The sequence below is a fragment of the Lacerta agilis genome, chromosome 2 (genome assembly GCF_009819535.1).
Source record: "Lacerta agilis isolate rLacAgi1 chromosome 2, rLacAgi1.pri, whole genome shotgun sequence".
NCBI lineage: Eukaryota > Metazoa > Chordata > Lepidosauria > Squamata > Lacertidae > Lacerta > Lacerta agilis.
In genome coordinates this window covers 74,136,345-74,161,946 of record NC_046313.1, presented here as the reverse complement: position 1 = coordinate 74,161,946, position 25,602 = coordinate 74,136,345, and the positions used below count along the sequence as shown (strand labels likewise).

At 41.1% G+C, this 25,602-nt stretch overlaps 1 protein-coding gene across 2 annotated transcripts in view; it reads right to left on the bottom strand.

Annotated features, from left to right (window-relative positions):
* ATG7 (autophagy related 7) overlaps nucleotides 1-25,602 on the bottom strand; it is an 89,266-nt gene that overhangs the window by 50,126 nt on the left and 13,538 nt on the right. For both annotated transcript variants that reach the window (XM_033140776.1, XM_033140775.1), the window contains exons 10-16: nucleotides 25,105-25,249; nucleotides 23,983-24,141; nucleotides 20,203-20,397; nucleotides 17,665-17,868; nucleotides 17,245-17,360; nucleotides 17,038-17,113; nucleotides 13,607-13,687 (exon numbers count right to left, since the gene is read on the bottom strand). In XM_033140776.1, the coding sequence (XP_032996667.1) occupies nucleotides 13,607-13,687; nucleotides 17,038-17,113; nucleotides 17,245-17,360; nucleotides 17,665-17,868; nucleotides 20,203-20,397; nucleotides 23,983-24,141; nucleotides 25,105-25,249 (976 nt within the window). The remainder of the gene's footprint in view (nucleotides 1-13,606; nucleotides 13,688-17,037; nucleotides 17,114-17,244; nucleotides 17,361-17,664; nucleotides 17,869-20,202; nucleotides 20,398-23,982; nucleotides 24,142-25,104; nucleotides 25,250-25,602) is intronic.

Genomic DNA, 25,602 nt, shown 5'->3' with positions numbered 1-25,602 from the left:
CTCGATACATGTTATTCAAAACATAGACATAAGACTGCCTTTGTCTTGAATTAGGTAGAAATGGATAAAACAGGAATAAACAGCAAGCTCAGGCTGGATTATTTTTTTGGGGGGTGAGGGCAATATCAGGTGGAAAGAAGGACAGTATGAGGCCAGGAAAGCTCAGGAAAGGCATCAATAAAATTTCATTGGGTGTTGAAAAAAGGCTTGAAGGAAAATTGGCTCTATAAATTGAGTGAAAGAGCTAGGTATGAGGAAAAGACAGATGAATGGAACAGAGAGTTAAGGCCCACAGGAGGTATAATGCTAAGGCACTGCTAAAGCAGGGACTTTGAAATATACAGAAGGATTAGGAAATACATATGCATAAAAGTTTTGTGGAGATGAATAGCAATGATCAACCTTCCTGGATGGCTTACAGGAGCCGCAACCTCTCCACACAACTGCAGTGCCTGGAGACATCTTAATTGTTGCTTGAATTCAAAGAATGGTGATGAGGATAAAGCAGAACCCAAAGGTACAAACATTGGAAGAGAAAAGGTAACAGGTTCCCACCCATTGGATTGTCTTAATGTTATGATGGTATAATGTGCACAAAGCAAATTAATTCTACTATCTTAGAGAGGTCGATATTTTCTAAAACAACCTTTCAGTAGTCTAAGAAGTTATTTAACAACCTAACCAGATGGTATCTGTATAGACTGGAGCATGCCCTACACAGAAGTCAATCTACAAACTTCAGAACTGTGATTGTAGCTCTCTTTCCCAGTTATCATCCTCTCAAAGATGTTGATGTTAACCTATTTTGTTGGAAGAACAACACAGAGCACATAAAAATTCAGGCCAGATTTTGGTTATCGATATGCAAGAATCAAAAGACAAGCCTGCTTTCAAAACACTAGCATCACTCTGAAACAAAAATACCGGTACACACGAATAAAGAAAACACAAAGCCCAAGAACACAATTTTTAACAGATCGGACGCAAAGATCCAATGTGTGAGCAGAAGGGACTTCCATATTGCATTGTTGGCGGGAGGGCTGACTAGTTCCTCCCACATTATTGTCTTCCAAACCCATTGAAAAGCTGCTCCATAAGGCAAGGAACCCTCCGGAACAGAATGTGATGCAAGACACTGGACTATAGTGTGTGGGTGGAAACTGGTAAAAAAACAAAAACCTCACCCCTCCCCCTTGCATATGGAAGCGCATTCTTCTTGCAGAGAGGATTTTTAGCATATTAACCAAGTGCAAGGAACAACAGCTTGGATATAAAGATGTTTCAGATATTCAAACCCAAGGAAAAGCAAGGGCAGGGAGGAATAATGACAAACTTGGGAGTTTGTTATTTCCCCCCTTATGTTGAAGTAGTAATCCCTTAAAAGCTTAAATGCTTATGCTCAGGAGATCTCTGGTTTTACTCTTGCCCTGTTATGCTTCTGGGTTTACCCCTGGAGAACTGAATTTCCATTCCTTGGATGGTGTTCCTTTCAGAGCCAGGGAACACTGGCACCTAGCCATACACCTATTCCCTAAGTTTCAAACTGCAGTCTTGAACATGGTTTTAACCTTTTCAGCTCTTTCTTGCCCTCTGGGCCTAGTATTCAGCCTTCATTGGCTGAATTGTGCACATAAGCCACTCTGCTTTATTTCACATATGCATTTCTACATCTCCTTCACCCTGCTTCCTTCGCTTTCTCTGACACCTTAGCTATGCCTTGCTTATATATGTTGATACGGTTCATTTTCTCAAAGGTATCCATACACCTGAGTTGATGTTCATAGCATAGTATATTTGTTTTGGACGTTTACTGCATCTGGAAGTGGAAGAATTCATTTAGACAACTCAGCTAATTTTTGCCTTCCGGGCATTTTTTTTTTTTTTTTTAGTTTAACCACAACATAAAAATGCAACTTTGGAACTTCTAGCTCCTCTTGGGAGTGCAGTCTCAAGACTCAGAGGCTCCTCATTACTGAGTATCTGGACCAAATTACAATTTAGGTTAAATGCATCTTTACATTTTTAATGGGCAGGTTTTAGAACATTCAAGCTGTATCTGCTGCAATGGTGGTGCTGATAACCGATGAGATCAGAGCAAACAGAGAGGTGTAATTTAAACTACCGCATATACTCGAGTATAAGTCGACCCAAATATAAGCCGAGGCACCTAATTTCCCTACAAAAATGTGGGAAAGCTTATTGACTCAAGTATAAGCCGGTTCACCTTTGCCACTGTGGTAGAGGAGGAACGAGCAGCCCAAAGCAGCCCTTTGGGCTGCTCCTTCCTCTTCCTCCTTTGCTGCTGTGGAGCTCACCCCATCGCAGGGTTTCGAACCGCCATTCTTCTGATCAGCAAGCCCTAGGGCTCTGTGGTTTAACTCACAGCGCAATGTTCCCTTGTGTTATACAGAGAAGGCTGGGATCCTGTCCTGTTTAAGCAGGAGCCAGGGAAAGTGAGCACCTGTGGGGTTTTAATACTTCCTTAACTGATAGGCTTTCTGTCTTCTGGGGTCTAAAGTTTGCATTTATGTGAGCAGTTCAGGAATGGAACAAGCTGCCTGGGGAGAGTAAAGAACCACCGTTCTTGTACACTTCTTAAGGAATGGTTGACTTGAGTATAAGCCGAGGGCAGCTTTTAAAGCACAAAAAGTGTGCTGAAAAACTAGGCTTATACTCAAGTATATACGGTATTCCTCCCCTGTTGAAATTTTGAAGGAAATACCTGCTAGTGTGAATTGGGAATTTCTCCTAAAGCAGGGATGGGAAAACTACAGCCTTCTGGATGTTGTTGGACTACAACTCTCAGCATCCCTGAACACTGGTCATGCTGGCTGGGGATTATGGAAGTTGAGAGGCCACTTGCTTCAGAGGTGGGAAATTTTCATCAGAAAGCAGAGAAGGTTATCTCTCAGACCACATGGAACTGCTTCCCTCAAATACAACCCTGCCTCCCTGTGCACCATGCAGCTTCCCCAAATCTGCTCCATAGGGTTGGGGCAACCCCCAGAACAGACTTAGGGGGAAGGGGAAAAGAAATTCTGTTACACAGCCGGAAGACATTGCACTGACGGAAGGAGTGAACCGAATACCACCCAGAATGCTTTACCATTTACCGGTATGTCTAGTATATCAAAGTAGTTGAGGAACTGGAGAGCAAGTGAGGTGATTCAATCTAGCAGCTGAATGAAGAAGCTATGAAAATGAAACACTATATTGAATCAAAACACATGTCAATACTTCCTGCTGGAAAATATGGGATAGTGATATTTCACAATTTCAAGGCTAATGAGGAGATGAGACTCTTCCTAGCTGAATATTACATTACTTCAACACAAATATAAATGGTTTACATCCCCCCCCCCAAAAAAAATACTTCCACAATTTGTCAGGTCAATAAAGAATCCATTTGTTCTTTTTGCACCTAATCAATCATACCGCTTTGCCCCCAATACACCAATAGCATGGCGGGTGGTGGTGGTAAGATAAGGCTACTAGGAAGGTAAATGGCCATGTTTCGAGGTTTCACTCTCTTCAAGGGAAAGAAGACATTATCACTATCCTTGGATAAGCTAAACTGGTAAAGCATGAGACTCTTAATCTCAGGGTCGTGGGTTCGAGTCACAATATGGACTGAACTAGATGGCCCTCGTGGTCCCTTCCAACTCCGCAGTTCTATGACTGATAGGATCTAGCTTGCAAGGTCTGTAATCCAGAACCTAGTTCTCTTAGAGGATGTGTTCTTGAAAATTACTCTTATTATGTAGAAGACAGCATCAGAATCAAAACCAGATGTGGTAATTTCCACATGCCTGTATACTTTGTGCTAGATTTGTGCTCAATCCGCTTGTTAAAATCTGATCAGTTTTCTTGTTTATGCCACACACCACACGGTGTACTAAGGGATTTGTTGACAAGGTAATTATTCCGCCCAACATATGTGGGCGAATACAAAAGAATGTTGTTTTCTGAGCAATTATTAAGCATTTGGAATTATGGCAGACCTAGATGCCATGGGAAAAGACCATAGGAAGAGACTGAAGCTGTGAAAGGCACAGGAAGCATCACAGGCGGAATGAGTGAGACAGCCAGGAAATGCTCTGTATCCTGACGGCTAGGCCAAATCTCAACAGACCACACCCTCTGCCTCAGAAACAATTTGAAAAATTTAAATCTGGCAACTGACTTGTTGGATTCACCGTTAATGATTATGAGAATACGCAAGTGCAGAAATGAAATTGCATCTATATTTATTGTAGTTATAAATGTACTACATAGCTTTATGAACGCAATAATAAAAATAAAGCTTGTGAAACAGACTGCAGGCCAGGTGCAAACAGGAAATAGGGGAGCAGGAGGGAGAGAAGATAGGGAGGTCTATGCTGAAATACTTGGAGAGTTACCAACCACAAGTCAGCTATGGCATCATTTTTGGCTGCAGTACCCAAACCTGTGAATGTAGAACTCTCTCCTCACTTTCCTACAATAACTATTTTAAATAAAAACAATCAGTGTATGGAAGAAAATACCCTTGGATGTGGCAACTATAAAAGCTTCCTGTTATTAATCCATCTTTATGAAAGACTGTTGTTTTGATATCAGTAAGAAGATGTGCAGTGATATGAAAGTGTTTGGTCTATTCCCTAGTGACAGTAAAAGTGCTCATAAATGTCAATACTGAAGTGCATAGCGGATTATTTTTGCAGTGTGATGATTGATGGCAAGCAGAAATATCTGCCTACTGTATGGCGTGTTCAGAAAGGTATCTGGCCAAGGCACTGAGGCTTCTCTCCTCCATCTTGTCTCATTTCAGTTTCCACTTTTGGATTGAAAGGCTCTTTATAAGTTTCAAGTATCACTCATTTGTGTCATTCTGGCTTGCAACACTCTCAAGAGAGCCATATGCTGGCCCTATTTCCTGGCAGGGCTATTCTGTTCATTATTCTTATGGAAAAAGAGTTTCATGCCATCCACTCTGGGTGGATTAAAAACATGCAGCACTCATCTAACTTTAGCAGCTCTGCCTGTACAAGCCCCCAAGAAGTGTGAGGGTCTCGCAAGCAACGCTCTCAACTTTTCCTCTGGATTCTGCAGCACTGGGTCCACTTTAATTTTTTTTAATTAATGTTCACTCTTCCTGGTGATTAAAACAAAAAGCAACTGTGAAGAGCTTCAAAAGGATCTCTCCAAACTAAGTGAATGGGCAGTAAAATGGCAGGTGTCATTTGGTGTAAACAAGTACTGTACAAAGTGATACCACCCTTCTCCTTCAGCCCAAAATACTCCACTCCCATCACAGTTCCCCTTTCTTTACTATAAGCTGACCAAAGTGTTATCACAAAAATGCCTATGGGGAGGTTTATTTTCTTGTTATTATATCATAATAGTACCGTCTATGCAATACTTTGGAGGGCTTCCTCCCCCCTTTACCTATAGGGAGAACAATGCTAGTGATTTTTACACTACACCTCTAAGGCAATACCAGTTCATTTTCCCCCTAACGGAATACCACTTTCCAAAGCCTGAAATGAAACCTTTTCCAGCTTTAATTAAAGAGAATTAGATTACACGTTCCTAACAACATAAGGATGTTAATGTAACATTGTGCCAGAAAAAGATTTATCAAAGGATTTGCTCTTTTAAAAAAAGAACAGAGGAGAACAGAGAGGAAAGAACTGTGATCTTCCCCTTTCAAAGTTCTTAAAAGAAAGCCCTAAGTGACAAATACCTTCCAAATTAGAAATGTGGAAATATATACACAGTATATAGAAGCTAAAGCAGCCAAATTCTCAATCCCAGGTTTAACTTTCATAATCTCTATCTCTGTACGTTTGCCAACAACATAAATGACTTATCTAATTTACGTATCTGAAAGCTTTTTAAAGTCTCAGAACTAAATAAATAAATAAATTGCTTTTAAGTTCTGTGGAGCAGAAGTGTGTTACTCATCTGCTAAAACTGGATTCTTTGTTTATCTGTTCCACTCCTTGCAGTATCACACTCAACAATGGCTTGGATCATACCAGTAACTTTCTTTCCATGAATGGAACAGGGCTTTCCCGCAACGCTGTTCTGTCTGCAGCCCTTGAAAAGCTGCTCTTCTTGGCTGGAAGACCCTTGAGAATTGGTTTCAGTTCTAGAATCATGTGTGTCCTTCTAATACAGCTGCCATATTTCCCAGTTCTCCAATTCTAGGCACCCTAATTTCCGTATTTCTCAGATTTCTTGATGATGACGACAATAATCAGATGTTGAATTAGATAGAAAGGGGTTAAGAAACCTCCACCTACTTCAGAGGGCGTTACGTTTACCACATGCTATGTGTTGAAAGAAAATATGATGAAAATGATGTATAGATGGTACTTAACACTGGTAAAATTAGCTAAAATGTATCATTCATATGATAATAAATGTTGGAAATGTAAAGAGAAAGAAGGAACATTCTATCATATGTGGTGGACATGTCCAAAGGTAGAAGACTTCTGGGAAAAGATATATAATGAATTGAAAAAAATATTTTAAAATACATTTATTAAGAAACCAGAAGCCTTTTTACTTGGAATAACTGGTGAAGTAATGCCCCCCAAAGATAGAAGATTCTTTTTGTATGCGACAACAGTTGCACGACTACTGCTTGCCAAAAATTGGAAAACACAGGACATTCCGACGATAGAAGAATGGCAAATGAAGATGTTGGACTATATGGAACTGGATGAGATGACTGGACGAGTCCGCGAACAGAAGGAGGAGATGGTGGAGGAAGATTGGAATAAATTTAAACTATATTAAAAAAAATATTGTAATATTTGAAAATTGGAAAGATTTTGGAAGTAAGTTCTGGCTTAGGTTTATAATGAAAATAGCAAAAATGAAAAATTATGGTAGTAAAAATAGAAGATGATAAAAAAGAAGTTAATTATTTTTAGGATTTTTAAAGTTTAACAATGAATTTGGAAAACTGCTAAAGATGTATTATAATGAAAGTCAACAAAGAGGGATTTGAGGAAGTCATGTAAACAAGTGAGGAAAGATAGGAGTATATTTTTTTATTTGTGTTGTGACATGTGATATATCAATATTGTCAATGTAAGTATGTTGTAACTTTTTTTTATTTGTGGAAAATGAATAAAAAAATTATTACTATTATTTTAAAAGAAACCTCCCCCTACTTCTTTTCTGTGCCAAACTGTCTTCTCCCAATGCTGCTTTGCAGTAAAGCAATGTTGGTCATTGTGCTTCCCCTGTGCACTTTTGCATGCAACATTCATTCATTCATTCATTCATTCATTTATAAACAAACAAACAAACAAACAAACAACATTTCTACCCTGCCTTTCACTATAAATTGGTCTCAATGTATCTTCCAACAACATGAACACTCAAAGGCTAAATAGAAACAAAGACATATAATGTAAGACGGCAAAGTTCAATAAATTAATTCCCTATTCCCTTTCATAGGCTACAGTGTCCTTCATAATATGCCATTTTCTTAAGCATAGGAGCGTCTTACTATATTCCTTGCTTTATATAGTTTGGCTGTAATGCTAAACCATAGTTTATTAACTCTGTGAACAAACCTGAGTGAGCCCCTGGATTGCATGCTCCCCTCCCTCCCAGTTGCAAGGGGATGAGAAACATATATTTACTAGTTTAAATTAACTGCAGTTTGTCGTTATGTCTGACCGCGATCAAATGTGGTTACTGATCTGGGCTTGTTTCAATAAAGCACAGTTTAAACTTACCACAGATCCCAGTTCAGATGTAATATCAAGTGTGGTTAAGCTTACAAGAAAGCAGATGCTTCTGATTTTTTTCCTCATGGCCTCAGTGGAGAAAAGGGAATGTTTTTTCCACGTAGTGCTAAACTACAGTTTAGCATTACAGCCAAACCAGGACTATTGTTCCTATTTACAAGTAAAACTCATAATCGTACAAGCCAAGATGTTCTTCCTGCTTAGGATGAGATTACCACTTTAAAATTATGTGACCAGCTTTCGTGTCCCAGGCTGGGGACCAGGCCATATTCTGCCATACATAAGATTACACTGCAAAAAGACCTTATATATATATATATAAACTGCAGACTAAGATGGCTATCAACAACCAGGTCCCAGTAGTCCCCGCAAGGTCTTAAAAAGGACAGCCATTTTTTTTTAAAACACGATGAAAGCACTCAAATTAATGTCTTCACTGTGAAACAAAGCTAGGGTTGCATTGTGTGGATAAGTGGCTAGATGCCCAGAGTGAAGAACCAAATCTATTTGTTAGATAGTTCAGCTGTGCAAAATGACACATGATCGAAAGTTGTCAAGGACCATTTTACAGAGAATTCATTTTAAACCAAGGCTTTTAAAGTACATCTGTGTTTCTTTTCAAAAAAGCACAGGCAACCCCCCCCCCCAACCAACTGACTAGAATGAGAGTATGGGATAACAGTTCCTTTTCTTTCAGGCTGCAAAGCCTTTGTTCTCTTAAGTGGCTTTGTATGAGTAATTCAGTTCTTATGTTACATTTGAAATCCATGGAGGTAGTAACTTCATGTATTTCCTAGATCTTTATTTTGGCTATAAGAGCTACGAAAAACATCAGTATTAGTCTGCGGAAGGTGAAAAGTGACCTTCCAGTATTTTAAACTTAGCTAGCCTTTTTCTGCCTATCAACAAACTTGGGTGCCTTAAATTGGAAGGCAAAATCGTTTTGACCTACATGCCGCTTTTTCTTCCATCTTCACTCATGTAGGCACAAAGAAGCATTAACTCTTCTTTTGTCCCACTAAATGCTGGATAAATGCATCTTGAGCACCACAAAAATTGTTCCTCACATACAGGCTGCCAATATTTCCAAGTCCCCTGCAATTGGGAAAAATACCAATACTGTTCCCTTTACAGAAACAGCCTCCATGTCCTAAGCTGTGGAAAATTTTCAAGCAACCTTTGCAGTAAAGTACTCTTAAAAATGAACTATAGAGCCTTCAACTTCTAAGCACAGTATTAACTGGTAATTCCCAATGTTTTATGCACAATAAATCAAGCATGCTATAGAAGACATCACACCTCAGTTTTGAATGCATTTACTTGGAAGTATGCACCCCTAATTTCAACTGAACTTACATGCAAACAGCTATGTTTAGAATCATAGCTTAAGAATTAAGAATTCCCTCAAATAAACCCTACAGTCCCTTGTACCATCACTGATAAGGAGCCAAATAAATTTCAAAGCACTATCAATATTGAAGCACTGTGAAATGGTGCTCTACTTTTTACTATTCACACTTTCAGAAATGTGATATCACAGGGTTTTTTATGCTTGACATATCTCTTTGGTGTAGTTTTTTTTTTAATAACTGCTTTAAATAACCAAACCACACTGTAGTGATTCCATCTGTGTTGTATCTCTGCCTACTGACTTTTCAAAAGATTCACAAGACATCGGTATAGATACATGTTGATTCTTTAGCCTCATGTGTAAAACCACTCTTTTTAAATCATATTTTCTTTTTAAAAAGAAACTAGTACTGAATTCAGGATATACCTTTAAAAAAGAGAGGAAAGGATGCCTTCAATTAGCTTCAGTTACTCTATGGTGGCGATGTATATATGGTTGGTTAAGCAGCTGAGATTAAGCTGCAGTTATTCCTGATGAACAGTCCAGAAACACTCTTCAGCATTAGCACAAATGAAGCTTGGGTATACCTACTACGTTGTTTTGCAACAATCACCAGAGCCGTCTCATCCATAGAGGCCGGTGGCGCGGCGCGCCAGGGCGCTGGGCACCCCAGGGGCGCCCCCGCGAGCCTGCCGGCATACCGGGCTCCCCCTCCCCAATCCACCCCCGCCCCCACAGGCAGGCGGGCACTCGCGCGCCGGCGGGCGGGCTGTAAGCCGCCCGCCCTCGCCTCCCGGAGCCCCAGCTGGAGCGCTGGAGCGGTGCGGGGCTTTGCGCGACCTTCCAGCACTCCAGCTGGGGCTCTGGGAGGCGAGGGCGGCCGGCTTGCAGCCCGCCCGCCGGTGCGCGAGCGCCCGCCCGCCTGCCCATCATCCTCCGCCCGCCGGAGCGCGAGCGCCCGCTCCAACGCCACGCCCCTCATCCCCCGCTCGCCCACCCCCCCTCCCGAGGGGCGGCCAGCGCGGGAGGGAGGCGGGCGGTGAGGCGGCAGGCTGGGGGCGCCGAGGGATCGCTGCGCCAGGGCGGCTGATCCCTCTAAGACGGGCCTGACAATCACCAAAGTGGTTGCACATGATCACTAATCTTAGAGGCAGCTGTTTGTCATCCCAGTCATAACAGTTGTACTGCTTATAAGGGTGGTGATTATGGAAGACAAATTCAGGCCCAAATTAAGGAACTGGCTTCACAGCGGACATCTCAAAATTCCTCATTGGCTACCTTATGGAGCTGAAAATCTATCTGACAGAAGTGTAACTTGGACCTTGATTGTTCAGTTCTCTTTCTGACACAGTTGCAACATGAATACTAAAAGAAACATGGTAATTTCTGGAACTGAATAAGTATGAATAAGATGCCTATAAAGGTCCTTTCATATCTTCTCAGTTGTATATCTATACTGAAAAAATGGATGCAAGATTTTTAAAAAATCGCATCATTAAAAAAAAAAGTTTTAAGAAATTATTCGTAGTTTCAAGCACCAAGAAACTTTCAGCCAGAAACATGGAGAATGTCAATGTTGAAATTGTGACAATTTTATGGATAATTTAATGAGAGGGGAAAGTGTACAGAAATGAACTGCTGTAGTTATATTTGTCATTGGCATCAGAAATCTTGATCCTATGAGGCAACATAGCATATTTTGATGCTAAAAATTCAAGCTGAACATGTAAATAAATGTTACATTTATACTGTAAGGAAATACATATACCCTTGAAGCAACCTCTTCAGCAGAAAAAAAGTAATTTAATATTCTCACCACATGAAAAGTGATCACTATGGGAATAGCACAGCTGTTAAAACCCAAGTCAGATTTTATTAAATCATCAAACCTGTTTATGTAAAGCAGGACTCTTAAAATGACCACAATGAGGAAATCATTTCCTAACACATCTCTCTCCATCCCTCCCAATTTTTTTTCAGAAACTTGAAACAGGGAAAAGGTTCCATCTGCATTTTACTTCCATGGGCAGGGGCATGGAAAAGAAAATCAAAGCATGTCTATCGTTTCAGTTTTATCAGTCAAGCTAATTCTCACACAGCAGGAGGAGGAGGGACTGGGACTGAGGCAATGGCGGCTTGCCTGAGGCCTCTTAATGTGTTCACAGATGAAGTAATATTTGAACCAGAGGCTTCCTGGCTCACAGCTCATGCTCTCATATGTTATGAGGAATTTGAACAGCAAATGTCAGGAAGGTTCTTGTAGCCTTGACAAAGTACAGCAGTTATATTAGCAAGACTGACTGGCATTCCATCACAACAGGCAAATTTATAGCAGGAAAGGCTCCATGTTTTTATAAGGCCTTTCTTATACTACGTCCCTGACCCCAACCCAATCCCCAAAACCACCTTGGAAGGCCTTAGATATTTAAAATTGGCGTATGAAGGATGTGCTGTTGTTTTCTGGAATTAAAGAGAAATGCCGGCAATGAATCTGGCATGACTGAAATAATAGCACTTAATGTGCGAGCCAGATTATGAGTCAGACCTACTCAGCATTCACAGCAATATATCCCAGTCAAGGTGATTGCTTAAACATGGACTTACCCCAGAAAACTGCTGTAGAACTGAGAAAGCCTCAAAGGCTGATTGTGAACGTATGTTTGATTTAGTCTACACTAAATGTCAAACTTCTGAGTAAGAAGCAGCCAAATAATGGGAATAATTCATTACACTGGTGCATGTTTGCATAGTGTACTCTGGTTAGCATGTATGTGTCATTTATTTTGCCAAAGTATGATAGAGAAGGATTAAGGGAGAAGAAAAGGAATGGGCTTCTGGGCGTGAGAGGAGAAAATGAATACGGGGCAGCTAAAGAGTTCATTTGGGACCAGCTAGCTGTAAGGGTCAATCAGCCTCCTTCGGGGGCACAATCAGAAGGAGCGAGTGGTAGATAAAGGCAGAAATTGATATCTGAAAGTTGCAATAAGATTTTTTAAAACGGCCTTGGCCCAGAATATCTGAAGGAGCATCTCCACCCCATCGTTCTGCCCAGACACTGAGATCCAGCGTTAAGGGCTTCCTGGAGGTTCCCTACCTGCGAGAAGTAAGGTTACAGGGAACCAGGCAGAGGCAGAGGGCCTACTCAGTAGTGGTGCCCGACCTGTGGAACGCCCTCCCATCAGATGTCAAAGATATAAACAACTATCTGATGTTTAGAAAACATCTGAAGGCAGCCCTGTTTAGGGAAGTTTTTAATGACTGATGTTTTAATGTATTTTTAATCTTTGTTGGAAGCTGCCCAGAGTGGCTGAGGAAACCCAGCCAGGTGGGCAGGGTATAAATAATAAAAGTATAAGCCCTACCAAGTGGGTAGTGGGTTTGGGTTCCACCTCAGACAGAAAAATATTTTGGCTAGTACTGAGCTCATTTTCACCCTGAGCTTCAGGCTAGGCCAATAGGGGAAAGTGGCGGATTTCAGCAAACAGATTGCAGGCATCTTTGGAATACATCTTAGAAGTGCAGAAACTGCCGTAGTGCATGATCTTCCCCACGCTTTTCCAGAAACAACAGAAGCACAGGACCAAGGGGAGTCCATTAGAGCTCCTTTCCACACTAACTTTTGCTCTCCTAGGAACTAGAACAAAACGAGCAGGGAAAGAAGCTATGGGACGGGCTCTTTCCAGGCAACATTCAATGTCTGCCATTTCCAGAGTGATAAGGAAAGGATAAGGAAAGGATCCATGCCACAGAGGTTTCCACATTCCTAAGCTTATCCAAAGTGGCTTAACAACAAACTTGACAATTTCTACTTAGCTGCAAGCACTATCAATCACTGGAAAGGATTGGAAGAAGGTACATGTTACATCAACTGAGACATGGAAGTGGGAGAAGGGCCCACTTCTATAAAATAAAAAGTGACGCACCATGGATCCTGATCTATTAGGGCGAAGGGTGCACCAACAATCTCAGTCTGCTCTCAGCCAAGCCCCAACTGTCTGCATTCTTGCTTGCAAACAATCCAGGATGGCTGCACGGCCTGTCAGCTTCTTTCTCCTACAAGTGTTGCCCTCAGCGGGGAGGAAGGTGGCTTCCAAACTAGAATTAGTTGGCTTTGCCTAGCACTGGCTTTGACTCTGGCTACTTTTGGTCTTCCTGCCTTCCGCACTCCCACTTGCCACCACTGCCAACACAAATTCTGGCTTTGGAAGGAGGAGAGATGGTGGTAATGAGGCAGCTAAAAATGAAGATATTATTCACCACCTTGTACAGGTAAAAGAGAGATGTTTCATTTAAGACAACTGACTTGGAAATTCCATATTTAAAGGAGGGTAGAAAATTACTTAAGATTATATTGGCTAAGAAAGGTTTAGTTAGTAGCACAATGCTCAACACATCTCAAAATAAATAAAGGAAAGGTTTGCATGTAGAAAAACGCAACAGTGACAAAGCAGAAGCATTGTTTTGAGGGGGGGGGGAAACAGTTTACGTTAAAAACCAAACTTACTCTGGGAGAACAGGCTGTGCATTTGTCAAAAGCCAGGCTGACGGGAAGGACGTTATCAAATCTTGATAAAAACCCTCGAATCTGCAAGTCAAAGAGATTGGCAGCAATATGATATTAATTATTTTGCTGGCTGAGTTTTGCAAGCACCATATTTTGAAGAAAGTACAGCCAAGATGCCCATTATTTGTGGCACAAGTACACAGACTTCAACAGGCCTTTCTGCTGCAACTGACTTGGCACATGATATGTTTTGGTTTGTGCAGGTAGGAGGACTAGCGTGCATTTTGATCTCACTGTATACAGAAACAGCACCACCTGGAGTTGAAACTTCTTGACTGCAGCAAGCAACAACTGAGAGAAGAGAGAAAAGAATAAAGCATGACGACTCTGCTACTGAATGTATTGTTCAGGTTCTTTCTCTGCAGCCATTGTGAAATGGAAAAGGTGCACACACTTCTGTTTCCTGCTGCTTGATACTAACCAATTCTGTGTATTACAGAAGTTTTGTGTGCAACTGAAATTTCCAGTCAGCCGGCCAGCTTTAATAAGCCCTTTAGGAAAAACAAAGAAGGTAATGTGATCCTGTGGACCAATAAAAGGGATCACCTTTCTTAGTTTTATCTCTTTCCTCCTCAGTGGCTAAAACAGTAATAGCACAGAAGCAAGAGTTTTGTGGCTGACATCTGTGTGTTCTTAAAAGCATGGTTTCATTTTCTTTAAAAAAAACCAATACACCATGATTGAGCAGAGTCATTAATCCAGAATGGAGCATGGGACCAGTTCTTACAGGTATTTGTTTATAGCAGTTCAATTGCTAATCTGATTGTGAATAAAGCATCCACAGATCTTTCAAATCCTTGTAAATCTTTTCCAATCCTATAAGAGTAAAGGATCAAACACTTCAATTCTAAATGTCTTTTTTTGTAACCATATTTGAATCTTTTAACTGCATGATGCAAACTGTAGTACCTTCCAGAACTCACTAGTTACATGTCCATTGTTATTTAAATTATGGTATCCTTGGTCAGATTCTTTTGCAACTGGAACAGTATTCTAGTACTATTACAGTATATAAACCAGCTTATTTTAAGAATATACTTATATAAATAGTAACAGACTGAACATGACTGTGTTAAAGTATATATTCAGAAAACCAGCCTATATGAATTTGACATATGCCTTCTTACTTCAATCACAGTATTTGATATATTGCTACTGTTTATGTTACCTACATCTTACCCTGCACCAATATGGCCAGTGCAAGAGGGATGTCCCCTTTTAATTTTGAAGTGTATTTAAAGAAAACAAAATTATTGAACTGGTTCTTTAAATAGACTATTATCTACCTTGCTTTGTAATCTTTAAAAACAACAACAAAACATTATCAAAACAACTGTGGGTATTTTATTCTGAAGCAAAAACTGTGGGCAAAGAATAAACTGAGCTGATATTAAGATGTTGAAGAGGGCATGTAGTAAGAAAAAGAAAAATTAAATACTAAATTAAAACCCATCCAGGCCACTGCGGTGTCATGGTTAGAGTGTCGGATTACAACCTGGGGGATAAGGGTTTAAATCTTTGTTCAGCCATGAAGCTTTCAAGCTGGGTGACTCTGGGCTGCTCAATGCTTCTCCACCTAACCTACACCACAGGGTTTTACTGGGCATTAAATGAGAAGAAGAAGAAGAAGAAGAAGAAGAAGAAGAAGAAGAAGAAGAGTAGTTTGCATTTGATATCCCGCTTTATCACTACCCAAAGGAGTCTCAAAGCGGCTAACATTCTCCTTTCCCTTTCTCCCCCACAACAAACACCCTGTGAGGTGAGTGGGGCTGGGAGACTTCAGAGAAGTGTGACTAGCCCAAGGTCACCCAGCAGCTGCATGTGGAGGAGTGGGGAATCAAACCCGGTTCACCAGATGAGTCAACTGCTCTTAACCACTACACGACACTGAGTGGGAGGGGGGGAGAACCATGTATGCCACCTTGAGCTCTTTGGAGGAAAAGGTGGGATATAAATGAAATAATTAAATAAATAAATAAATAAACTAAAATAAAATAAAATAAATAAATAAAATCTCTGCCACAGAAGGTTCAGAGTTACAACCCTTAAATTCTCTGCTAAAAAGGAAATAATTTTACTAATAATTTTTGTGATATTGTTCTGTGCATTTGTGTCCAGTTTGTGAAACATTCAGAGAAGAATGTTCTCTTCACAGCAAGAAGACCTTAAAGGACAAGAAGAAAAATACTACTATGAGAGGAAAAGATTGAATTAATTAGCTTCTGGTCCACCGCCTATATTAGTCCTGATTCAGATAAGCATAAGAAGAGAGAGCTCTGGCACAAAGAAAGCTCTCCCTCCTAATTCTAAATGGATATGGTATCAGCAAACAGAAGTGGGATAGTGTTACATCTTCTTAGCCAGCAGGAAAGCATTTGTGAAAACAATGAGTAAAAAAGAAGAACTGACCATAAAGGATAATATGTTGCAGTGCAACTATGCATTATTGTACAATCAACTCTTGAAAGCAAACACACACACACAAACCCTGATGATTTCTTAGCACTTTGTACAACTTAGCTTTTACAAGCTAGTCTTATCTCTATCTATTTCCTTGCTGAAAAGAGCAAAAGGGTAGTTCTGAAAACTTTAACAGCACTAACAAGTAACAAGAGAATTGTCAGGCCCACTTAAAAGGCAGCATCCATTGGCGACTATAAAAACCCAATAGTAATTCCACTTTTAAAAACTAGTCTTAGTATAATAATCAGTTCAATTACCAAGAATTAAAAAGGAAAGCTCTTGCATATACAGGTCGCTGGATGTCATAGCAAGTGGATCGAACTAGTTAACGATATTGGGTTACATCCAACTATATCATTGCATGCCCAGAACGTCTCCTGTAAGTGCAGCAGAACTTAACCCTCCACCTCAATGCGCTTCAAATCTGCTTTGTGGGGTGTGTCTTCCAACCCTCTGAAGCAGATTTAGGGACAGCTGAGGGGGCTCAAATAAGGCAAAGGAGGAGGAAGAAGTTATATTGCAGACGCAACATTTATTCTCCTCGTGCAATAATTTAGCTGGATATAATCTTTTGTAAGGGGATGGGGTGAACCTCAGGCTCAAGGGCAGCCCTCAGAACCCTCCACAGACCACATCCCCTCTCCTCTCACTACTTCCAGGGGAGACATACCACATCCCAACCTGGATTCGCACTGGTAAGGCAACTCTTGGCTTAGCTCCAGGTGGCGCAGCAGCAGCCAGATCAAGGGAGGTGCAAAGAAACCAGAACTTTTACTGTGAATACTGTCATGCTCGCATACTTATGCTTAGCCATGGGTTCAGTGCTGTTATATGCCAAGTGGGTCTATTTGACACATTTCTATATCAGGACATAGCAAGCCAACGGCATTTATTTCTGGTTTACTAACCTGATGTGGCACAAGCCCAAGAGAGGTGGGAGGTTCATTCATTCTGTCATCACTACTGCTGGCAATGGCATAGCCACTAATAAAAAAAGGGGGGGGGGAAGAGATGTATTTAGTTCCGTTTATTAATCATCTAAATTATTATTTTGATTAATTAATTTTATTAATGTTTTGTGAAAACATGACTCCACCCACACAATTATGACTTACCCTTCTGGGTGCTGCAAAATGGATACCATTAATTCCACAGCAAGGGCTCCTGCTATCATGGCTAATCCTGGTCGACTGACAGTGCACTGTTGATCTAATGTTCGATCCCTGGTGGACTACAAAGGAATGCAGCTTTCACAATGTTATACTTTCAAGTCCTTTTCATCTGCGTAATTGCACAAAACGTTTTAAAGGCTATCTTTTAAAACGAATGCTAATAAATGGCCCACTGTGCTCTCGGGGGGGGGGGAATATATATAATGATTTTAAAGTGATATTCTTAATAATAATAATAATAATAATAATAATAATAATAATAATAATAAACACTGAAAGGTTGCAGAGACAGATTGTATTAAAAATCAAGAACTATAAAATACAGTAACACAGTAAGTTGCAATTCACATCAATTATACTTACATCTCCCGGTGCCACAACGTCATTGCAGAAGTAGCAACCAAGTTTGTAACCAGGGATATTTGAAAAGAGTGATGATCCCAGAAGATCAGCTGAAGCTGAAGGATTATTGCAGGGAGAATCGCCCACCTCTTGATGCTTTGGCTTCTTCAGTCCATGTCTCATCACAACAAAGGTGTCAAATCCCAGGGCAGCATTGATTACCAGCTGTACAAAACAAAGAAAAGTATAGAAAGTGATAATCAAATAAATTGCAGGTGAACAAGCGAAAACCTATTTATTATGGGGTAAAAATTACAGAAATGAATTACAGACATATGGCAATATATTGTAAATATTGTTTACAAAATAAGTTATTGATAGACAAATTAAGTTATTAATAATGCTACTACATCATGGGTAGCCAACATGGCATCCAGATGCTTTTGACTCTAACTCTTATCCGCCACAGCCAGGGTGACCATTGATAAGGGATAATGGGAGCTGGAGGCCAACAACATCTGGAAAACACATTGGCTGCCCCTGTGCTACATGAAGGAGCCTCAGACACACATATTCCCTCATCACCTTCATGCACTGCGATTCCTTTCCTTCCTTTCTGGAAGCCATCGTTATTCTGTGTAAATCCAAACTGAAAACCCAGATTGGAAACTATGAGTTGTATCCAATGGTACCGTTCAGAAGACTGAAGGCTTCCTTAAGTAGAAAAGGGAGTGAAGCTATTCTCAGCAACTCCCCTTTCCTCCCTGCAACCTTCATGCCTGTCCCAAATATACTACAGAGTGCTGGGGAATGTTCTAGATCAGATGGGAGGAAAGCAGCTACTGCAGGGAGACAGGGAAAAGCACCCAAAACTGACTGGCATCACTGGTTGCAACTGTTGTGGGATAGTTGGATACAACTCCATGGCTAAATCCCAGTTTTCCAACCTCGCTTCTATACCTTGACTTAAGATGAGTTTGCAAACCCAGGAGAGAGAGAGAGAGAGGTTTAGAGACCCATCCTGTTATCTACTTTGGAATCTTGCCCATATCTTGCTATTTCAACAAAGCTTAGAACAAGAACAAAAAGTATAGTAGTTATATACAGTAGAACCCCGGGTTCCGCACACCCCGGGTTGCAGACGTTTGAGTTAAGAACACCCGCAACCCGGAAGCGTTACTGGAGCACGCGCGACTTGCACGCGACCCCCAGATGTGCAGAACGCTTCTGTGCACTTCGCACATGCGCAGAAGCGCTAAAATCACGCTACTTCCAGATTTTCGGGTTTTTTTTGGGGGGGGGGGGTTGCATTACGCACGCCCGTGTTATGTAGCGTGATCCGGAACGGATCGTGTGTGTAACACAGGCTGCCACTGTACTCTGATAATTTCATTACATCATTTCATCTGACACTACACAGGTTTCATTTCAAAATTATCATATACATAGCCTGTAAACTATTTTTATTTCAGCTTGATGATTTCCACCTCTAGTACTTCTACAGACTGAAAAAACAAGCAGATAATTCTCCAGGTCTTCAGTAGCTATTCCCAAACACATGTAAGCTTCACTTCTTTTCTTTTTTCTTTTCTTTTCTTAGTGGTAAAAACTGCTGAAGACGGAAACTAAAAGCCACAACCTGACAGAACAAATACAGTTGCCAGCATCCTTAGTGTTCAACAGACCACAGTTACCCTTAGGCCAGGGGTCAGCAAACGTTTTCAGCAGGGGGCTGGTTCACTGTCCCTCAGACCTTGTGGGGGTCCAGACTATATTTTGAAAAAAAAATGAACAAATTCCTATGCCCCACAAATAACCCAGAGATGCATTTTAAATAAAAGCACACATTCTACTCATGTAAAAACACCAGGCAGGCCCCACTAATAACCCAGAGATGCATTTTAAATAAAAAGGACACATTCTACTCATGTAAAAACACACTGATTCCCAGACCATCTGTGGGCCGCATTTAGAAGGCGATTATAGCCTTAGGCTATAAGCAGAAGTACATAAGTACCTTAAGAAATTATTAATATTTATTCAATTTTTACAAGCCAAATTAAAGTTACAAAAACAAAATTAAAAGAGAAAAAAAACCGGAAGCAGCAGCAGACTAGATCAAAACTCTAAGCTACCATATATATTTTAATGTTTTTTTAAATTTTTTTTAATTTTAATGCAATCCACATTATCCTTTGCTAGGCAAGTATGCAGAGGTATGTTCCTGGATACCACTCTCCTTCAAAATATTAGGATATATACACAGGGTCTTGCCATAAAAGCCAGCCAGAAATGTGATTATAATAGTTTGAAAACTTCTAATGCGCAAATGGAACCGAGCATGTCGCACTATTTTTTAACACTGACAACTAAGCTGTTTCAGTCTGAGGGAGATTCCAAGCAGAAGATAGCTAAGAGCATTAAGTCATTGGGGAAAGTTTGCAGTTGAAGAGTTTGATTCGTGTTAAAACAGCAACTGCAAATGCTTTTGAATGGCCACCACAGACTACAATGAGCCACTGACATCATGGCCTCTGGGATACTAATGAAGTAGGATACCTTTCTCTTGCTGGCTGCAATAACAGCAGGAAGCCACCGGCTTTCCCTGGTGTCCATTAACAAAAAGATGACATCATGGGCATCAATGAGCTCCTCCAGTTGTGTCACATCCTTGTGGGCCTGCTCCAAGGTGACGTCAGAAAAATTTACTGGGTGACCTGGCATTGGGATACTCATATTAAAACCTTCAGCATTCTAAAAAATGAAGCAGAAAGAAAAGAGGAACACACATATTTTCACACAGAATACAACTTTTAACCATAATTAGGTAAACCCACTTGTTAATATGTTTGGTTATTTCATGTAACTGAGCCAGCGGGCGCCAGCAAAATTGCAATACTGAGGAGGATAGAACCATTTTAATCATCATAACATGGAATATTTCATCTGCATTTAGAATCACAGCTGGGTTGCAGTTGTGGCTGCTTTAAAGAGAGCGAGGGCCATTTCATAAAGGTACCCTATTACTGGACAGCTGTTTTAAGAATATTTAATGCAGAGTTGACTGTGCCTTCACTGAACAAAAACAAAAAGCAAGCCATACATTTGTGTAAACATTAAGAGCCTTCCTAGAGACTATAGTTTTCCTGATGGAATTCTCTGCTGCCACTAATCTACCCAGATGATGTTATCCCCTGTATGCACTCAATCCATATTTTCCTTCCAGCAGAAAACAGCCGTTCTCACACCAGCAACCCCGGCTCTTTTGTCTGCTATACTACAGCATCACTACCAAGGGCATTAACAGGATGGTGCCCGTGACATTACTAGCTACATACCCCCGCTATTTTGAATGGCCTGCCAATTTTTCACTGTGTTCTGCCTGTCACCCACCACCCACCTACCTCTATCCAGGGCACAAACACATGCCCTCCACAGGAAACAAAACAGCCAGCAAAAACCAGAGTAGGGCCTCAGCAGAAGCATCAACAATGTCAACAAGAAATTCCCCCACAGCATTCAAGAACTGTTGGATTCCTATGTCTCTGGAGGCAGAGACCAGCCCTGTTGTCACAGCACACACAGTGAAGATATTCTCCAAAACCACTTCCAAGAACACCTCTGGCAGCTTGGCCAGGGAAGCTGCTGAGCAGTGGGCTGGGAGGTACACCAGCAGCATCCATACTCAGGTTCAGTGAATTACATGCGGCACATGTCAAAACAGTATTTCAGTACACGGAGCACACTCTGATTTGCTAGTTAAAAGAAGATAGTACTTCAAAAATAACCTTGTTATTTGTGTGTACAAACTGGCAAATGGGTTTCATTTTTTAAAAAACCCACACATTTAAAAACACAGGGTGACCTAAGACTGCATATAAGATCTTGTTAATACAAAGCTCAGATTTGTTGTGTAGTTGAGCCTATTGACCAGCAGATGGCATAAGAAAAACATACTGTATTATTTCAAATGGCAGAGAATCTTTCAGTAGCATGGAATAGCACCTTTAAAAAACACAGGTGGTTGTATCCAACACAGTGATTCTGAAAGATGGGCAAAGTGGATCTATTAAGGATTGTTGCCCACACAAGTGGGGGTGGGGGTGGGGGTGGGGCGTTTAGTGTGGTTGAGATGTTTGAGTAAGGTTAAAAAAAAGAAAAGACAAAGGACCCCCCTGGACGGTTAAGGCCAGTCAAAGGCCATTACCAGAATTCAGAGCATGCAAGGGGAACGCCTAAGCGCACAGCATACTCCTAATACTCCAACCATGATTAGGAGATTTAGGGAAGTTACAATATGTAGCCCCTCAAAAATGGAGCAGTCAGATCCCAAAAGCAGAGCACAAATAAGGCGGCTGTTGATTACACAACAAAACCAGTGCACAGGGAGTGAGTTGGAGGATTCACAAGGCTGAGAAATTTAGTTCCGTTGAGTAAAAGCTGCCAATAATTACGAATGGAGAAATATTTGGTATAAGTGAGACGGTTGTGAGACTAATTAAAAAGCTCCAACTGCAATAAAAACCAATAATGAAACTGTTAAATCGAAACAGTTTCCATATGTCTAGCGCAGACAGAGCCTAATTATGACCGGTTTTATTATTTATTTTATTGTTCTTGCCGCCCAGAGGAGTGAACTGATGGGGCAGAAATGTTTATATAAATAAAGCCTTGTGTCCAACAGTTCAGCTTGTGCAACCGGCTTCCACTTGCATAATGGGGCTTCCCCTCTCCTGTCCAGTCCCGTGTGCACCCCCAAAAATCTACTCCAAAGGGTTGGGGATCCTCTAGAGTAGATTTTGGCAGCAGACAGGGAGAGCAGAGGAAGGGCAAGTCCTGTTACACAAGCAGAACTTAGTGCACGCAGTGTTGAATACAACCCCAAATAACACAGTGCAGTCTTTCAGACAACACCTGTAGGGCTAGTTTTCTTCCATCTTTCCATGGCTGCCTACTGTTTATGTGGTTGGACCTCATCCTAATATAATGGTCTGATATGTAAATATACAAATAAATAAAATTTAGGAAGGTGCTGAATTTTCTACTTCATGCTGCTGCATGGCATCCTGGTTTAACACTCCAGTTCCAGTTCCAGGTTTTCTTTGAGGAAAGCTGATGCTTGGGTTAAAAGGCTTTCGGTCCAAGGAGGGACACCAGTTAATGGGGAGGCATGCTATTCTTGCCAATTCCCCTCTCAGCTGCAGCCCTGTCCCCCAAAATCTGTCCTAGACAGTTCTTGAGTCCCCAACATATCTTTTGGTGTGTGTGTGTGTGTGTGTGCGTGCTTGAAGAAGCCATTAGCAGATGCATTCGTTGCAGCAGTCGTACTAGAAAGATCAACTGGATTCCGCCAACATGTACAATGGATACTCGGGTTGCGAATGCAATCCGTGCGGGAGGCGCGTTCGCAACCTGCACCACTCCATCTGCGCACACACGTGGTGCAATTTGGTGCTTCTGTGCATGCGCAAAGCGTGATTTTAGCACTTCTGCGCATGTGCCGAAACCCAGAAGTAACCTGTTCCATTACTTCCGGGTTCAGCGCGGTGCGCAACCCGAAATCACACAACCTGAAGCGGCCGTAACCCGAGGTATGACTGTAATATTTTTTCCCTGCAATTGCTGTCTGAAATAGTAAGCTGGTATGTCTACTCTCAAGCAAAAAGAATTATAAGTCTGCAATTGCATGCATTCCAAGTAAGGGTCTCTAATAAGGCAGATATGCCCTATATTTGCTATACAGTCATACCTTGGGTTGTGATCGCTGCGGGTTACATTTATTTGGGTTGCGCTCCGCGCCGAAACCTGTAAGTACTGGAACTGGTTACTTCCTAAATCACGCTTTGCACATGCACAGAAGTGCCGAATCGCGACCCGCATGTGCGCAGACGCGGCGCTGAAGGTTGCAAACACTGCGGGTTGCAAATGTGCCTCCCGCACGGATCATGTTCGCAACCCGAGCATCCACTGTAAATGGTATGGTGGTAGAGATTATTTTTATGGCTGTGTGAATAACACTCTGTGCTAAATGACACTTTTCCTCTGTCACTTTATTTTGATGAAGAACTAAGCACAGCTAAATTAGTGCTCCGTTTACTTTTCCTAAACTCTTCCTTTGTGCCTTGCTTTTATTTTGATTGCTTCAAGCAGGTTTAATTGCAGTTCTTTTTCCATGTAAATGACTAGCTGTCAAAGCTAGTCAGTCACCGTAACATCAGAATTATTTCCTTGTGGCTTAGTTTACTTTTGTAGAATGGGCATGAGAAGAAATCCTAGGCCGTTATTGAAACTAATAAAGTGTCTTGATCATTAAATCACATCTCAGTGCATTTTACTCACCACTCCAGGGAATATTTTTTGGAGCCTGTCTGCTGCTGCAAGTGCTTTGGACTTCCCACCCCCGAGGCAGTCTTCAAATTCATAGAGTGGTTGCCGCACAGGGTTGGAATAAGAAATCTTTGCGTTGTCCACAAATGTGATCTTCCTGACTCCCCATCCCTGAGTGGAAAACCACAAGCAATGAAATAGTTCTTTGAGTAAGGCAATAATTACCACTAATCTTTTTTTTTTTTTACTTTTTTATTTGTTAAATTTGTATACTGCCCTTTATCCAAAGACACAGGGTGATTCACAACAAAAGAAAATCACAAAATGAGAACACAAAATACATAACATACAAAAACAAACCAATAACCCTTCTCCCACAAACACATTTAAAAGGCCATAGACTGTTAATTGCCCAAAGGCCTAGTTGTAAACGTTTTTGCCTCGTGCCTAAAGATATGTAATGAAGGCCGCAGGCAAGCCTTCCTGGGGAGAGCATTCCACAAGCAGGGAGCCACCACAGAAAAGGCCCGATCTTGTGTTCCCATCCTTCGGACACACACTAAGTGTGGTCAGTTGTGTGCTAATTCCATATTCAATGACTTCTCAGAGAAATCCATCTCACACTTTGAGAACAATTATGCTATTTCAACTAATAGCAAAAGTAAAATAGAAGAGCAGAATGGAAGATAAGCACTAATCACAGTTTATGTTTCATTTCTGTTAATCCCAGGATTTTACTCAGGACTCAGGTTGATATTTCACAAGCTGCACTATGCCACTAAAAATACAGCTAAAAACCAAATAATGCAGCCAAGTGATAGAAACCGTTTCCCTTCCAAACCCTTGCAGAAGCGTTATATGCACCTTAATTAGATAGTGTTTGTTTGTTAAGGTATAGTTTGGCAAATTTTGTACATCTCATTGCAAAGGATACGATGGCCCAGCCTGCTTCCTGCATGTTGACAACTCTTGTGGGAGCACACTTTTGAGCCTCCAGGGTAGGGGCTGTCAGAGAGAATCCCATGAACAGGTGGAAGAAAGGAGGACTCTTATCGGACACCTATTTTGCTTCATAGATACTTATACAAAATAATGGGACAGCGTTTGAATATGTGGAGTAGCTTCAGTACTTGCCATCAAAGTTCTGGCTACACTACAACCCAGCGTACCAGCTCCTAGGAGAAGACACTTCACAGACACAACTTTCTCCAGGTCAAGAGTAGGCACTAACCGCCAACACATCAATTTAAGGTTCAGATCCACCGATGATTCAGCTAACCTATAAATTAAAATAGAACAGGAAGTTAAAGACTGGTTATGCTCGCCCCCTTTGGTTGAAACATCAGTACCCCACTCATGTCCTTCATCTCCTCTTATTTTAATTATAGCTTACAATAGTGCATTGCATTTTCTTCTTGTTCCCATCTCCAAATACCCAGTATTAAGACAACTAATATCACCACAGTCTAAAAGCTATAGGACAAAAAAGAAAATCTAACATTTAAGTTCTCCAATAAATTTAGCTGTCTTGGTTAAAGCCTTATCAGCTTTTTATACATGTCTTGATGCACGAAAGTAACAGAGGCAGCATCATATCAGACTATAACACCCTCATCCAAAGAGATCACTCTT